This window comes from Coturnix japonica, chromosome 1, assembly GCF_054131305.1.
Source record: "Coturnix japonica strain WE chromosome 1, WE-NBRP24, whole genome shotgun sequence".
Lineage (NCBI taxonomy): Eukaryota > Metazoa > Chordata > Aves > Galliformes > Phasianidae > Coturnix > Coturnix japonica.
In genome coordinates, this window is record NC_140663.1 from 34,112,420 (window position 1) to 34,130,259 (window position 17,840).

Below are 17,840 nucleotides of genomic sequence, written 5' to 3' on the forward strand. Positions count from 1 at the left end.
AACATTTAGAAGGAGGAGAGCTGACCTGGTTTTCAAAGACAACATGGCATGAAAAGGAGGAAGATACACACCAGCCCCCAAAGCAGCTGGGCAACCAGTATTCTCTTAATCACTTTAAACCATCTTGTATTTAGTACTACCTCTTAATGTCTTCTTGTGTTTCCTTTATAGATTCAATGGCACTCTGCAGTTCACCAAGGTCTGCTCCCTTTTTCCTTATTCTTGTATTGTGCTTCATAAGTTGCGCTAGAAAAATAGAAAAGATGAGTGTAATTCACTGAAGGAAGTCCTCAATCCAAAATGGAACACAGTAGTATGACAAGCTTGCAAAAACAAGGTGGGAGTTTTCTAGGTGAGTTTCTATTGAAAACTAAAGTTTTATTACAAAGTTACTGGAGCACAGAAGGAAAGCAAGTTAAGCTTTAGGAATACCTTAAAACTCTCAAGGTATTTAATTCTTGCAGACGGTCTCAAACAACTAAAATCTGCCTCTACACACTTAATAGAGAACATGCTCCATACTGAAGCGCTATCTAAAACATGCCTTTGTAATGCAAACATCTGGAAATAATAATATGTGCGACCAAATAACTTAAGTAAATTTCTTATATCACACAGAGTCACAGTATCACAGTCTCATGCGGGTTGGAAGGGACCTTAGAGATCATCGAGTCCAACCCCCAGGATTCGAGCCTCTGTGTAGCAGAGCGGCACTTCTACCACTTGCGCCACCGGAGGCACACAGTTATGTTTGAATGTAAGCATATCTTCTCCTACCTTCACTCCCAGAGGAATCTTGATTATCAGGCTCAGGGGATGAGAAACCACACTCCCCTTTCTTCTGGCTGGTTGGTTTTCGTTTGATTTTTGGAACACTAACCTGCAATTGAAAACCACATGGATTACTGCAGCAGAAGCAGACCTGCAGCAAAGCAGCGTGTCCTGTCAGTAACAGCTAACAGCACGGTACCTCACTAAATTCCAAATCAAGATTTTTATTGTTTTTAACACAAAACCAACCCAAAGTTTGCACATCTTCCCATTTAAGGGAAAACTGTGTACAACTGTTGAATTTAAGTTTGTGTTATTTTACGTTCTTAGTCAATTAAGTGAACTCCACCAGTCGGGATGCATTACAGAAGCGAAGGACTATGGACTGGGGAATCTACATTTTTGCAGGGTATCTTCCCCATGCTTTGAGGCCCTTCATACACACAGCACAATAAACCCAAGTCCCTGGAGCTTGCCGAACCTACTAACAAAACCAGAACATACCATTGGTGTGCGATGCCGAACTTTAGTTTGGATTGTGCCATCTTTTTCAAACTGAATCATATCATTCAAAGGGTCCCACGGCCTGGTACTAGACAAAATGAACACCGATTATTAGTATCACTGAGTTGAAGTATTTTATTGCTCAGAAACTATTCCGCATGGACAGGCTAACAATCTTTCTCCCTGTATAGAAATCAGACATTGAAAAAGCAATCCAAATGTCTACATATAGCCTGAAAAACCGTGAGATCCAGGAGCCTCAAAACTGCTTTCATTCCAAAGTGGCTAATGGTAACCTGCAATGGTTTCATGTGGCAGTAACGAGCAACGTACAGTTTGCTCCTTCAGATTTTTAACAGTGCTTTTCCAAATGCAAGTTGATCTAAAATGAAAAATACCAAGCAAAGGACATCTCTCATTAGAGAATGACAAGTTGCCAAAGGTAAAAACAGACATTCCCACTAAGCACAGCCTTTCCAAGACAGAAAGCACAAGTCAGCAGCATGAAGATCATTATTATGCACATCCTTAATGAGTGCAGATTAAGCATGGATTTTCTTTCACTTCTTCTGGCATGTCTTTTTTTAGAACATCTGTGGCTGTTTTGGATGTTGTGAACGTACACCTGCATTCACAGCTTAATGTGGCTTGAGTTAAATGCTGTCTAGGGTAACTGGATAAGAACAAGGCACTCCTCTCCCAAAGGTCTCTCAAAATCACAATCCAGGTATCTAATTCAGATACCTTAACATATGCTGTGTTTCACCAAGCACATTTTTCATAGTAAGTATAAAATCCTCTGCTCTTCATGCAGACCAGGTGGTGAGCTGGCCTCACATTCATAAAAGGAATCAGAAAGTCCTTCCAATGACAACTAACAACACAGACTGCTTTCTAACACACAGTAACACTTCTGTGGCACATACTTGAATGGTAGAACTTCAAGGACACAGAAAATACACACACTGCATCCCAAAGTGCCATGTCTGAGAAAGCTCTGGAATAAAGTACAAATCTGCAGACACACATAACCACAAATAGGGAAAAAAAAAACAACCAAACAAACCGAAACACAGGAAAAGTCCATTGGAATAAGTGCTTGAAACATAGTTTCCTGCTTTAGTAATTCAACTAGCAGTTTTGTTATAAGCATTCCAGCACTCACTCGGCGTATCTGTAGTGCCATTCTCCCGTGACTGAATCCTGATCGAACAGCTTGCACGTCCACTCTTCACCCTTAAGTTTCCTCTCTTTGGCACTCTTCCTCTGAGCTTCCTCCAAAACGTATTTCTCTTGAGTAGCTTCTGTTTGGTCTTTATTATTTATTGCTTTAGTCACTTGTTGCCAAAGCCTGACAAACAAGCAATATCAAGAGTAGCAATCTGGTTATAAAAATGATTGAACACATTTCTCTAATTATAGGCTTAGTAGAGGTCATAAGGCCTCTAAATGGTGAGCCTGCATTTAACAGTACCACTTTCTTGCCATGCAGGTCAATATTAGCAAACACAGGAGGTAACAAAACCATCAGCTACTGGCTAATGTCACAATTTGGAGAAGATAATGAGTTCTATATTATCAGAATAATCATGTGTGCTTCTAATGGGCACTTACTTCTCTGACTCAAAGTCATCTTGTTCTTCAAACTTCACAGTGTATCTCGGCAATCTACGCTGCTTGATATCAGAAGTTGGGTTCCAGAACGTCTCTGAAACATCAGTCTTCTTGTCCCTAATAGTAACTTCACTGTCCTGTAACACACATAATCTAGTGATCCTAACCGTAATGTGGCACAAACAATAATGCAAACTGAATGAATAACAACTACTTTTGTAAAAAAATAATAATAAAAATATTTCAGATTCACAGTCAAGAATAACTACACATGCTAATTCCAAGATTCAATTTCTGCATTCTACTCTGGTTCTAACTCATTATAGGGAGGAAATGGGACCACTGTTGTCAAACAAGGGTGCCAGTGTCATCTCATCAGAACTACAACCAATTTAAGTGTTTTGTGCTGGAGCCACAACAATTCCTCAAAGTATTAACATATGTACTAGAACGTTTTATAAAGCTAGTAGTATTCTCATCAGGAACTACCCAAACATACTCAACAACAACAGTACATTGACTCTAAAGTCATTCGTGAGGACTGTTCAGCTACAAAAAGACACCTCACTGAAAATGGCATTTACTCAACTCCTGTTTATTAACAGCCTTTTTTGTAACTAGGTCCTATTTTCACCTCTTTTAACTCAGAATTTACTCAATACTCACTACTTACCCAGTGGCCCTCCAGAATAGCCAGAACTTCTTTGCCAAGCTTAATTTTCCCTGATATTTGATTAACGCTGTCGTTGTTACCTAAAAATGGCTGCAAAATAAAAAGAAAAGCTTCCATGTTTATTTTAATAACAAAATACATTTGCACATATGTTGAGTGTTACGAAATAAAATGCATTTATGAAATCTGATGTGAACAGCCCTGAATGCTTTCGGTATTACAACCTCTGCCTAACAGTGCCACAAATAAATTGTTCTCTGTATTTTCTCAAGAGCTTTGCTGATCAAAATTATTACGATTGGCTAAGGAATTTGAAAAGGGCAAATAATGTAGAAAACATGATGATATGTGAGTGATATGATGATACCTTGAAGGAAATTGTCCTCTGCTATGCTAATCTCACCCCTTGGCCAAGGCCTCTGTTACTAGAGATTAACTCTTGTAAAAAACAACAAGAAAGATGACAGCAAGAACTTTTCTTCAGCCTTTTCCATAGTCTACACATGTGCTGAAGAGGTGAAACTTCAATTGATACAGCCTAACTTTTAATTTTCCCCTACAGTCTTAGCTGAATACAGTTTCTCTCCACACGCACAATTTTCCCTACTGACTCTTTAGCTTTAAATCAGTTTGTCTCAGAGACAGCAGGGACATTTTCAGCCATTTATACAGAACTGAGAAACCTTTTGTTTAGCCTTTGCATCTGGTGAGTGCTTCTATAGCACAGACGGCTGCAAAAAATAGTACACGTAACTGCTCTTCAATGCTGGACATTAAACCGACCTGAATGTTAGCTATAACCCTTCTATTACCTCTGTTTAAAGGTTTATTAAATACATCACATTAAATAAAAAAGGAATTATACTGTCCTCTGTTCCTATTTTTTTTTTTTTTGTTCTAATCACCAATTGCTAGATTGTATTTATGGTATGATCTGATAATATACACATTTTAATATCAGCGTGCTCATTCTCAGGTCCGCTCACAGCACTGACTGACCTTTAGCTTGAATTCAATTGTAGCACTGTAGCCAGTTTTTTCACAGGTGATGTTGACCGTTCCCCCAAGCTCCAAGGTCATTGTGCCATAAAGAATTCCTGCAAGAAAGAGCCAACATGAGAATTTATAACTGGACAAGACAAAAGAAAACCTAAACTCTTTTGGCACAATTCCTGGGGTAAACACATCTGTGCCAGAGCACAAAAAGAAAGCAATAGTGAGTGAAGTGTTCAACATTTACACCGATGGGACAGGTCTGAAGGTTGTATTGATTACTGGCCAGAAATCTTTTGCAAAGGAGCAGGAAATAGCACCACTTATTCTCTCTTTAGATGACCTTTCCTAACCATGAACACGATTTTTCTGCCCAACAAGGTAACCTAAACCAAAACAAGAACATCCAAATGAATTACCTAAGCAGGAAATCTAGTTTCAATAGGAAAACAACTTCACTCCAACAGATACAGTGAAGACAATCGTACAACCAATACATGACAACACTGATCACCTCTCTAAAGACTTTTGGGAGCAAAAAGGTTGATAACTCATGTTTCCTACAATCACAGTCTTTCCCATGCAATCCAGCATTTGAGACACTGAGTGTATTTCACATATAATGGATGCCTGTGGAAATATGTTTTCCAGCATGTACATTTTCCCTTCCATGCATATTCTTCCATCTTTCTCTCTCTGTATCAGCATCACTAGTCATTCTAGTTCTTCTTCCTGCTTGTTTTGTATGTATGTATACATGCTAGGTACTTATTACTTGTTAAGCCTTATTTCTGTCTCCAAAGTCATATAAAAAGTAACCACCAATGCTGCTTTGTTCAGAAACACTTACTCAGATATCAAGCTTAAATTCAACAACAGTATATTCAGAAGAATGAACTCTACCTTTGCAATGAGCATATGGCATAGTCATGACATAATCTTCTCCTCTGTTTAGGAATGTCAGCCGTCCTTCTCCATCCAGTATGGCAGATAATGAATTCCCTGGAATTCAAACACAGAGAAACACATTTCACAGCCTGCAAGACAACAGTCGACATCTCCTAATAACCAAGAAATGGAATGAAGATTATCACATCCAGCATTGAAATCTATCTCGCCTAACAAAGCCACTATAATCACAGCATCTCCAAACAAAAATTAAAATGTACTGTACACGAGACATTAAAATCTGAAGACCAGAAGTAAAAGCTTTATAAAACAACTGTGATACAATGATCCAAACCCTGATCCTTCTAAAAGCCTTTTTTCCATCAAGACACAGCCCTCTTGCACTGATTTTACACTCCTCAATAAAAGCACAGCCAAAAAATAATACAGCCCTCCGAACTCCCAAAACGTCACTTACCATAGAATTTGGATTTGGCCAGAATGCTACCACTAAGGCAAAAACCGTCCTTGCGGTTGCTAACGTAGAAGGCAGATATTGGGGGATGATGAGATACCTATTGAAAAAACAAGCAATGTGAAATAATCCTTGCTCTAATAAAGACAGAATGCAAAATTCACGTTACACAGAACAGAATACAATTAATCCATGAGATCACAGAATCTTAGGATATCCCACGTTAGAAGGAACCCACAGGGATCTGACTCCACACAGGACCACCCATAATTCAAACTGTACATCTGACAGCTCCGTCCAAACACAACTTTAATCCTCAGAGATAAAGATCAAACAAACATTTTCACTGAATTACACCAGTTAAAAAAAACTAGTATCTGACTTTCACTGGAGGAAGGCAGAACAAAAATGCTGAGACACCTCTGTCTTTCTAAGAACTATACTTAGGAGAGTTCTCAGGATACCACACCTACATGCAAATACATTTTCTAGCACTGCCATATTGTTTATCTAGCACGTTTATTATTCTTAAAAACATTCATGCTGGTTATGGCAGGTACCTGTTCTGCAATGTAGAAAGTCTTGCTGTTTGTCCTTGGATGAATCCACATACAGCGGAAAGTCTCACCAAGTATAGGATTGTACGGCTTTTTTAGTCCCTGAATAGAAACAAAACAGAAAGTAACCATACGGTGCATGTAGAGAACGCAGCATATTTTATCAGTCTGTCACTGAAAGACAGAGGAGGGAAAAAAAAGCAATCAAGCATAATGCACATGCCAAAGCACATTGCCTCAATTTCATCACTTGAATATTATGCTCAAGAAGCAGTAAGCAATATCATCTTGAAATACTATTTCCCATCGAGCTGCTTGTAAAGAATATTGAGTTTAAAGCTAATGGAAGTAGTGGAAATTTTACTCCTCCAAATAGGTTAAGGTGTCACTGAAGAACAGTAAACAAAGATATTGCCCAACTTTGTGTAATGTTTAGTTACATTTCTACTTCAAGGGCAAAAAGCAGTTGTGCACTGCCTACTTTAAGCGTGGCCAGGGACCATAAAGATCTACGATAGATTTATATAAATAATGAAAACTTAACCTTGCTTTAGAAAAAAAATGCATAACAACATAATGAAACAAAAACTCCAGCACATTCCTAAGCCCCCAAACGAGACACAACTTCCAAAACAAAGACAAAATAATGAGTAAAAAGACACCTTTGGCTTTTTGTAGAATCCAGACAAATACCACTTCACTACTTTTTTCATGCGGTTGTAAGCATTCTCTTCAAGAGCAGCTCTGTGAAACAAGCAGAAAGCACAGACTGAATGTCAGCACTGTTTCGATTATAAGACGCTGCCAATTGTTGTTATATATCTTATATCTAGGAGCTGACTTACACAGAAGTTTTGGGATTCTCAGTATTGTAAAACTTTCTTTGTGTACTTTCTTTGAGCAGGTAAATACATTCTAAACCAAAACACTATTTAATATTTTTTTAAAAAGCCTAACTCTTGCTCTTCTGCCATTATAAATACGCAGCCAAAAGAAGAAGGTAGAAACAAACTAGTTTTCTTACATCTTGAGAAGCCTTTTAACCATTTCCTAAAAGCTGCAACAGAAACGTTTGCAACACAATTGCTATTAAAGTATTAAGAGGGGACAGACTTTGAGACATACCAGTGAGCTCTTAGGCTGATAATTTTCAGAAAGTAAGAATATTTGATGACTGATACACAGTCAGACAAGCATTCTGACTATGCATTCTATTATGCTGTTCAAGAGAACCAGATCAAACAACAAAGACTTCAGTATCTTACTTATTTTAGCTTAAAAAAATATAAGGAAAGAAAACCAGCGATAGGATTGACTCACTCGGATAGGAAGTCTGCATGGTAGTAGTAATCAGAGAGCTTGTCAAGGAAAGAACGAGGCTCCAAGATAAACGTAGGCAATACAACCTTGGATAAGTCCATTCCTGGACGGACTTGCTTCAGAAGCGTCCAGATCAAACTTTTGTTTTCTTCAGACACTACTTCTGTCTGAGCAGCCTCCCCTGCCTGAGATAAATAACAAACTGCTTACAGAAAGGAGGAAGAAAATAAACCTTGAACTGTTTCAAAACATTCTGATGATGCCATAAAAACAGAAAACATATGCACAAAATGGAACACTCAGAGGAAGAGATATAAAACTTCTTTTAATATACTTACATTATATATTTAATATATGATACTGTATCTACTATTCAGCATTAAAAACTGCATTTCTATTTTTTTCAACCCTAAAACAGAATAACACCTCAATGTGCTTCTTTTGGGCAAAGAAAAGCAGAGAGATTCTTCCTTATCATAATAAAATGCAATCTGAACACTGAAAACATATCAAGTCTTCCACAGAATTCTGCAAAGCCCAGCACTGCTTAACTTCTCTCTTGCATTAGAAAAAGAGGTGCCAGATTGAACAAAAATCTTCAACTTGAAAATTTTTACTTGAAGAAAAAAAAAAACAGAACAATTTAATAAAAAAAAAAAACAGATTTAGTAACAAGAAGAAAGGCATTCATGGTCAACTTCTGCTGCAGGTGGTCCTTTTAGAGTAAGTGCCTTCTCTCTGAGAAACACCCCAAATAATCTTTAACAAAGAGATCATTCTCTTTATCAGCTTCTTTGCAGATGACACCAAGTTAGGAGGTGGTGTTGATCTGCCTGAGGGTAGGGAGGCCCTTCAGATGGATCAAGTTAAGCTGGATTGCTGGGCTGAGGTTAATGGGATGAGGTTCAACAAGGCCAAGTGCTGAGCTTGTACTCAAGTACTTTGACCACATGAACCCCATGCAACTCTACAGGCTTGGGGTGGAGTGGCTGGATTAATGTGAAGAGGAAAGGGACATGGGGGTATTGGCTGATGTTCAGCTGAACATGAGCCGACAGTGTGCCCAGGTGGCAAAGAAGGCCAATGGCTTCCTGGCCTGTATTAGAAATAGTGTGGGCAGCAGGAGCAGGGAGGTAATCATCCCCCTGTACTCAGCTCTGGTGAGGCCATATCTCGAGTACTGTGTTCAGTTTTGGGACCCTCTTTACAGGAAATACATTGAGGCCCTGGAACATGTCCAGAGAAGGGCAATGAAACTGGTGAGGGGTCTGGAGCACAAGTCTTATGAGGAGCGGCTGAGGGAGCTGGGATTGTTCAGTCTGGAGGAGGCTCAGGGGAGACCTCATTGTGTATTACAACTTCCTGAAGGGAGGCTGTGATGAGGAGGGGTTTGGCCTCTTCTGCCAGGAAACAAACAGGGCCCAAGGAAATGGCCGCAAGTTGTACCAGAGAGGTTTAGATTGGACATAAGGAAAAACTTTTTCTCTCAGAGTGTGGTCAGGCACTGGAATGGCTGCCCAGGGAGGTGGTGGAGTTGCTGTCCCCGGCAGTATTCAATGATAATGGGAGGATGGTTGAACTAGATGATCTTGTAGGTCTTTTCCAACCTTGTGATCCTATGAACTTATCTTTCAGAAGCACAGAAGCGGTGTAGCAGAGCAGAACATGGATGGACAATTTTTTTCCCTCTCAACATTACTAATAATGTGAAAGTCAGTCCTGTAAGGCAGCTGTCTAACACAGTACATCCTCTGAAGTACCACCTTTACATTCAGCAAGTGACTCGCTCACTACATAAAAAGTACTTCTACCTCTCCAAGTTCTTCATGACTTTGTTCTAAGTAAGTTGTTTCTTTGATATCAATTGGCTCTGGATCAACGTAAGAGTCATCTTGTCGCTCTGAAGTGTCACTATCACTTTCTTCACTTTTTCCCAATCCGTCATTATCAGATTCATCATGTTCATGATCATTTTCCTTATCAGATTTATCAGAGTACATATCTTGGTCTTTAAAGTGATGCCTTTCGATTTCACTGTCATTTAACCTACAAAAGATAAAAGCTAAATGAATCTTCAGCTTCACACTATGATTTCACGTTTCCACACAAAATCCTCACAAAAAACCCCACAATAACCCTTAGAATTAAGTGCTGGTGTGAACCTTGCTCTGGCAGCAAAGTTGAACTTGCTTCAGTGGAAATATACAGGATGTGGTGTTGTCATTGAACTGTTAAGCGTACCAAATTTACTTTGCATTTATATTTAACTACTATATTCTCTAACCATGGCTAATGAGGTAAGGAAGGGACTAGACACCAAGGAGAATGAGAATTCTATAATGGAAGTGATACCTCACACAAGGCAACAATTAGTAGGTACAGAACATTACTTCCTCTCCCACATCAAGACAGTGTAAATAATACTGATTTTAAACTCCTTATTAACTCCCCAACATGCTTTCTTCTCCAGGTTACACAGTCGTACACATTCCCAGAAGGACCAAGGCACCCTCTGCTGTGATTCCATTGAGAAATGTACAAGGCGAGCTCTCAGCTGCAGTTAAAACTGCTTTCTTGTTTTCTCGCTCTTCTAACCCCTTTAAAACTACGTCTGTAGTTTTAATTCCTAGATAAACACACTGAATACTCCTACAATACTCTACATCCAAAGATTTACTTAATTAAACTATTACTCCTAATTAGACTTAACAGCAGTAGCTAATTGCTGTGACTGTAATCTGGGCCAGCTGATGATATTAAATTGTTATTCATGACCACAGATCTCCAGCTGAACTGTACAAAGCCATTTTACTGTTTCCTTATGATTGTGGAAGGAGCAAAACTGCACCTGGACAGAATATCAGTCATCTGGATGGTGCCTTGAATCTGGACAGGAGGCAACAGCCTGCTTTTTCTAAGTGGTTCTAAGTCAGCAAGAAATGCATTTCTCCCTGTGCAGGCCTGCACTTCTGTCTCAACTACAGCAGTATCAAAGCCCTTCCCATGCAGAATAGACATGGGCAGCTGTCTTCAAGTGTGTGAGGGATTATTCAAAATATGTTTATATCAGTCTAAAAGTGTACTGAACTGGTAGAAGATCAGTGAGAAAAACTGTGCAAAGCTCAAGCTTCAGACTGAATTATTTCAAGCAAAGGACTAAATCTTTTATAGCTTTCTAATGCACTCTGATGCCACAACTGGGAGTGCTGGAAAGCACATTCATTCGCCATGCCTGTTTAATGATATATTTTCAGGAATGACCATGCTCACAAAAATTTGGATGAGAGCATTTACTGAAATGAACAAAGTGACTCAAGGGCCCTCAGACATTTTACACCTATTAGTAACTGTTTAATTTCATAGGCTGACGGAAGCATTACTCATTAATGTGATGATTCAAACTTGAGGCACATTAAAACCATTTAAATAGCTTTGGTGTTACTTATACCTCGACCAAAGAAAAGCAACTCATATTCACACCTGCCTACTTTTGTAACATAAACTAAACTTCTTTTCAGCTGAAACAAACAAAGGAGACCAACTTCAAGATCCAAAAAAAATAGTAAAAAATTAAACTTTAACAGTTTAACTGAGTGCTTAAACTTATTGGTTTAACACTCAACTTTGAGTTCCTTGGGTCAAGCTGCCCTATGTATCTGCTTTGAAGTGTGTGTATATATATATATATATATATACACACACATATATATTATCCATGTATAAAAACACAGTTCAAATAAGTCTTACATAGAGAATTTAGAAGCGAATAGAACTGCAAAGAGAAATCCTCCCCCAGTAACTTCAGAGAAGTTATTACTACATGGTTCTTCCAGAAAAAACAATCAGGTTTAAGTAATTAATTTACTTACGGTAAGTTGTCTCCACTGTTTAAGTTGTTAGCACGAAGCAGGCCATAGAGAGAGACATGAGCACTGTCGCTTGAAGAATTCAAGTCATGTTCTTTACCTTCTCTAATCATTGTACGTTTAAGTAGACTTGAACATTTCAAAGCCAGCTCCAAAGCATCCATCCAACACCTGCCTAAAGACACATTTATTATTAGACTAGAGACGTTGCTGTGTAGGGCGGGCAAGGTGGATGATTCATTTAGAGCATATTCCAGCATTTCTTCCTTAATACCAATATGGCTCCATCAAGGCTCTACCTACTGAATTCATCTAAAGGTGCTCACAGACATGCTCCACTTGGAGACCATATAATTATATCACATGGTGGAATTTGCTCATGTTATACAATTACAATATGGAAATTACAGTATAAAAATCAGTTCAGTAGTGGACATTAACATGTAGTTTTCTACTATATTCTACTACTGGAACCCTGCAAAACTCCCGGATTTTATAATATACAAACACTTTCATTACAAAGAGTCTACATTAGCATTTAAGAAAGGAACGAGCTGCAAGGAGCTGAGTGACAACTTCTTCAATTCAGGATTATCCTTGAATATACATGAAAACCTGCTAGTACCAACACAACTGAAAGCACCAAGTTAAGGAAGAGCCTTTACAAGCATGGAACTGTAACCACAGGGCTGTAATAGACAGTAAGACAGCTGAAGCAATTTCTTTCTAATGACTGACTGATGTCACGGTGGAAAAAATACTTGAAATGCCTATTTACCATCTGATTCTGAAGCGGCCCGGATGATCAAGTAACTGCTGGGTAGTGGCTGAGTTATAGAACCAACTGCTTCACCTTTTGGACCCTTGAAATACACAAAACAAGCATCATATATTTAAATTCAGTTTTAGAGTTTACCATTCATGTAACAAGCAGACACACTGCCGGCTATTTACCGTCACTCAGCAACATCTAATGAAGATATGAATGGAAAGATGGACAGCCCTCTTTTACTGGATTTCTTCTTCAAAAACATCCTTCTAAGTATAGCCCCCAATGCAACCCTCTTTATTTTAAGGAGAACAGTCTTTGGGATTCAAGTAATTTTTGCTGGTTTTTTTGTTTGTTTTAGGGATTTTATGTCTTTATTTATTTTTGCTTTTGGTAAATCAGATTTGGTGCAGTAGTTCAGAAATGCTCTGCTGATGCCACTTCAGGCAAAAAGACAAAAGCATCAAAAATGAATGTTACGAGGGGAGTCACCCTCACCTTTTAAGGGACTGTAGATGGACACTGAGACATCAGGAGGGATGAGTTGTTTCTCTTCAACTCCACATTTGAGATAAATAGGTAAGTTTGAAAACAAAATATATACATGGGGGGCATTTTAAGAGGGTTGATTTACAACGACAGCTGTCTAGCAGAAGACTCCACATTTGTAAACAACTAACCCGCCCCCTCTGGTCCTCATCCTACTCTTGATGAGAGCAGATTCCTCTCAATTCCTAAGAAGATGCAATGGTTCAGAAACCCCAGAACAACAGCAGAGCAAGCCAGACCACTGGAGAGAGCAGGAAGCTCTCCTCAGTGATCCACTTCATGCTTCTTTTACACAAGAACATGTTTGGTAGCTCAGCTGCATCCTATGCTCCAGAACTGCATGGCATCTGCTGTCTTTGGAAGACACAACTCAATCAATATTTAAAGAAAATGGAGGTAGTTGCTCCCACCTGAACACTAAGTCTTGCAATAGGAATCCACTCTTCTTGTCTCCCTCCTTCTCCCTTCAACCTATCACCCCCCCTCCCCCCCAGATTTTGGTGCCTAACTGTATTTATTTCCCTAACTAACTGTAGGCTTGGTGCTTAAAAAAATAAATTAAAAAAATGGTAAGGATGGTAGCTAAGTAAATAAAAGACATTCAGATGCTTCAGTCTTTCTACAAAGAGAATCAGCAGGACACTAAGAATTCAGTTCAATCAAAATAAACATACAGGACATTAAATGCCAAAGTTTAACTTTCATTACAAAGTGTTTTTTTTTCCACATTTGTAATGTAAAACAAAGCAAATCCAAAAGACCCTTCAATTTCTGCTAAGCTTTGCTTTGGAATAAAATACTAAGCAATCATTTTAAAGTCCCTTCAAACACATTTACCCACGGGAACATTCAGGTAACTGATAGGCAAAGAGGGCTGTATAAAAACACACTTGAAGCTATTGTTGAAAGCTGGGTTAAGTCTGCCTGATTCATGATTTATCACAGTTTGGTCCTGACTGATTTCCCCATAGAAGCCTGTATAAGGCTTATACCCCAGTATAAGGCTTGGAAAAGGGAATTTGAAAGCCAGCAGAAGTTTTGAGCAAAAGCAGATAATGGCAGATATTTTAGAAGCAAGCGTATGAAACAGCCAGAACATTTCTGAGGGTGAGAGGCAGGTAACCAGGAGTCTTAGTGGTGCTTAGATACCCACAGACATGAGCTCTAGCGCTGGTGTAAACAATCTTCAGAAACTTCTGAACAGATACAGAGTGGAAGTCATTTGGGTATTAAGATTCTATGTTACAGACTCCACTGCTGACTGGAGAGGCTCATCTGTGCAAGTTGTTTGATGAGGCGGCATGTAAGGACTGCAGCTAACGAGACCCATGAGAGACACTATGTAGAGCACTCCTGGTTTCAAGGGTGGATCACTAAGGGCCTGGCACACTGGGGGGACACAAGGGAGAGTTCATTGCACCCCTGGGGAGAGCAGGGCTGGGAGACATCACTGAGCACTGCACAAGGGGGATGGCAGTGTGCTGTGGTACCATGGGCACACGTGTACCGAGCAAATGCCTCCACTATCCCAAGTGTTCAAAATTGCCAGATCACAGGATACAAAGGGCAGCACTCCTCTCATGGAGTCATGAGCACTTAAGGTTATGCTGTGGGCATACAGGATGCACTACTTTGTACCAGATATAATAAAGAAAAAAGGGTTTGCTTTTCAGTGTGTGTGAAAGCTATACTTCCTTGGGTAGCTGCACAGTGTACTGACTAGCACAGAGTCACTCATTTGACTGAATATTTAAGTAGGCTGATTTATCTTGAAATATTTGCTTGTGCATTTTTAATTGATCACTGTTCCAAAAAAAACTGAGATGGCATCAGGATTGGGCACATGAGGAAGAAAGCACAAGGTTCAGTGCATTGAGTGCCTTAGAGTGCAGAAGGAACATCATAGACCACAACAAGACGCTTAAGGGAGCATGGTAAGTGACTGGCTGGAAACTACTGCAGATAAGAATTTGCAAGCTGTCGGAAGGACACACTGCAGAAGGTGCTTTCAAGCAAGAAAACATCCCGCAGTACTTATCTCTGTGTAAATTCCTTGCAATGTCATCTTCCTACACTGATGGCCAATGCAACTCATTTTGTCTTAGACTTCAACCTGGTTCTGCATTATCTACTCTGTAAATCAGTCAGTTGCTATTTATGCTCATGAAAGTTTACCTGACAGTAATAAATTCGTTACTAGGAAGTTATAATAGACAAGGAAAACAAGGCAGAAAATAGTTTCAAACTTCAAGGCCTCTCATCTAATTAAGTCCAGTAATTCTCAATTGCAAATAGCCATACCAAAATGAACAAATGCCACTCCAGCTCTCAGCACATTTAAAATGGACAATATCAACTTGTTCAGGTTCAAAATATGACCTACCTTAAAAAAGTAAAAATCTGGAGGGGCATGTCCTCTAAATTCTAAATATCTAGTTAGAAAAACAAACAAATCCATTTCTCATTGCCAAACAATAAGGAAATAAAAGATTGATTTGTGATCTTCTGCAGACAGGCCACTGCTTTGCAATGTACACATACAAGTTCATAAACAATTAAATCATATCAACACCAAACTCTGTCATTTTGAACACAAGACATGACGTTTGCGTTCCGCTAATGTGAGATCACAATTAGTGAAAAGTCCTCCTAAGCAATATTGAAATTTCCTACATTAGAGTGATGTAGAATACAATATTATATACTCATTCCTTCCACTTACATAACTGCCAGTGATGGCATTGTTCTCTTCAGGGCATACTTCTGCACATCATAAGTTAAATTTTAAGTATATACAGCAGAAAAAAAAAACAATTTTTTTTTTGCGATGAAGAAAACTACGTGCTGAAGTTTTACAATCAGAATAAACAAATCACTGAAAGTTATAACAGACAACGCAGTTCAACATTCTCTTATGGCTGTCTTAACTCACAGTTGGCCAATACTGGCCATCCTTAAGAACCATACGTGCTACCACTAACCTTTATAGCCCATATGGACTGCTCCAAAGGATGAAAAAGTTTGAAACAAAAGCCATCTTTTTTAGAAGGTCTCTCAATGAGTTCACAAGCGTTCAGGAGCACTGTGCCCACCCACTGGCCATTCTTGGGTGTTTTGTAAACAAGCAACACTCCTGGTTTCAGTACACACCACAGTTTGGTCCAGCTTTTCAAGGTTCCCCGAATCTAGAAGACAAACAGTTACAGTTACATCCCAGTGAACTCAGAACACAAATCATCCTCTTCAACAAAACAGAAATCAAAATTAGATGTGTCTGTGTTGTTTTTTTTTTAACTCCAAAAAACCAAAAAGTCTATTCAAGTTCATCCATGTTTATCAAATACAGTAAAAAGGCATAATTTAAGTGCTCATTCTTTTACTCTGTCTTGACAAGTACTTATTTTACAGAAGAATATACACACAAGATATGTGAAATGTGGATAGTCATCTGAAACTTCGTGAATTGTTCTATTTGGAACATCCTATCACTAGCATGAAGGCAGGATGATCTTTGGAAAAACACTTCTGAAAACATGACAAACATCTGATAAGAAAAACAGGATATTCACAAAATAAATTATTCAAATCAGATCTGAATCTTTGATAAAATCATTCACAAGGAACTTAATTTCAACCCATATCTGCTATGTAAGACCCTTTCAAATCCCTGAATTCCACATATCTGATTAAACTGCTTGCATCATTTCATCACCTCTGGATTTAGGTCCTTCTGTCTGTAGGACCAAACGACAAAACAACTTGTAAGCAATGTTTTAACTTGTTTACATTCATTTTGCAAAACACTGAGAAAGTTATCCTAGACAAGCTATTGTTTGGAGCTAAATATAAAAACAGGATTTCTAAGTAATATGTTACATGTTCAAGGCATTACAAAACCGACTGCCATCTTTAATGAATTCATTTCTCACTTTCTGTACAAGTATTAGCGGACAGTTCGTTCTTAAGAAAGGAAAATTACCAGAAAGAAACACAAATAAATATATTCATATACCTAATGTGACCAAACTACTCTCACAGCTGGCAACAAACATAACAGAGCTTCAATTCAAAGTGCAAAATAAAAAGGACAAGACTGGAATAATAAAGCCAACCCATTTAAAGCTAATGGCTACACACATGAGATGCATGTGACTATGGTGAGCGCAAAAAGTGGGTGGTAGGTTCCTCCATTATTCCCCTAGGAAGTGAGCACAAAGTCGCTGGGATGCAATTAGTATCTGCTGTTTGTAGAAAAACATTAACAGCAACTTCAGTTGCTGAGCCTTTTCTATTCTGGTCAGAAAGCAGATGGCAGCTGCTAAATCTTCAACTTAGGTTTCACATTTAGATTCTGACCTTCAGCCAGTCAGCCATAACAATAACTGATGGGTCTGTGATTGTGCTGAGCAATTCTTTCGTGGCTCTTTTCTTTTCTTCTCTGTAATTTTTCTTTTGAACCTGTAAATAATAATAAAAATAATATATATATGTATACATATAATATAAATATGTAGTAAAAATATTTATAATGCCAAAGACAAAAGCAAGTAATCACAGCACAAAAAGTCATCTACTATTTCAAACTGGGTTAAAATCTGCTAAATTCAATTAGCAAGAAAGATGGAGATAAGAAGTTTTAAAACAGTATTTGAATCCAAGGTCTAAACAACTATTCCATACTGTTTCAAAAGCTGCTACCAACATAACAGCTTCACGCTCCTGTACAACTTGGTTTTCATACCGAGAACTGTGAAATCCCTCTTAGAATCATGGAGTAAGATGAGATGGAATGAACCAAAACAATGACAAATACCCTTCCTTTTTAGGTGCATGGTACAAAACCAAATTTAAAGCTAAATTC

At 38.6% G+C, this 17,840-nt stretch overlaps 1 protein-coding gene across 12 annotated transcripts in view; it reads right to left on the minus strand.

The window, feature by feature from the left end:
- The window catches only part of OSBPL8 (oxysterol binding protein like 8), a 73,181-nt gene that overhangs the window by 3,435 nt on the left and 51,906 nt on the right, over positions 1-17,840 (minus strand). For all 12 annotated transcript variants that reach the window (XM_085537207.1, XM_085537213.1, XM_085537200.1 and 9 more), the window contains 17 exons: positions 17,336-17,437; positions 15,961-16,164; positions 12,440-12,524; positions 11,665-11,836; positions 9,607-9,841; positions 7,796-7,980; positions 7,138-7,219; positions 6,479-6,577; positions 5,922-6,018; positions 5,459-5,557; positions 4,562-4,659; positions 3,563-3,652; positions 2,890-3,026; positions 2,441-2,626; positions 1,276-1,363; positions 778-880; positions 141-246 (listed from right to left, as the gene is read on the minus strand). In XM_085537207.1, the coding sequence (XP_085393333.1) occupies positions 141-246; positions 778-880; positions 1,276-1,363; positions 2,441-2,626; positions 2,890-3,026; positions 3,563-3,652; positions 4,562-4,659; positions 5,459-5,557; positions 5,922-6,018; positions 6,479-6,577; positions 7,138-7,219; positions 7,796-7,980; positions 9,607-9,841; positions 11,665-11,836; positions 12,440-12,524; positions 15,961-16,164; positions 17,336-17,437 (2,168 nt within the window). The remainder of the gene's footprint in view (positions 1-140; positions 247-777; positions 881-1,275; positions 1,364-2,440; positions 2,627-2,889; positions 3,027-3,562; positions 3,653-4,561; positions 4,660-5,458; positions 5,558-5,921; positions 6,019-6,478; positions 6,578-7,137; positions 7,220-7,795; positions 7,981-9,606; positions 9,842-11,664; positions 11,837-12,439; positions 12,525-15,960; positions 16,165-17,335; positions 17,438-17,840) is intronic.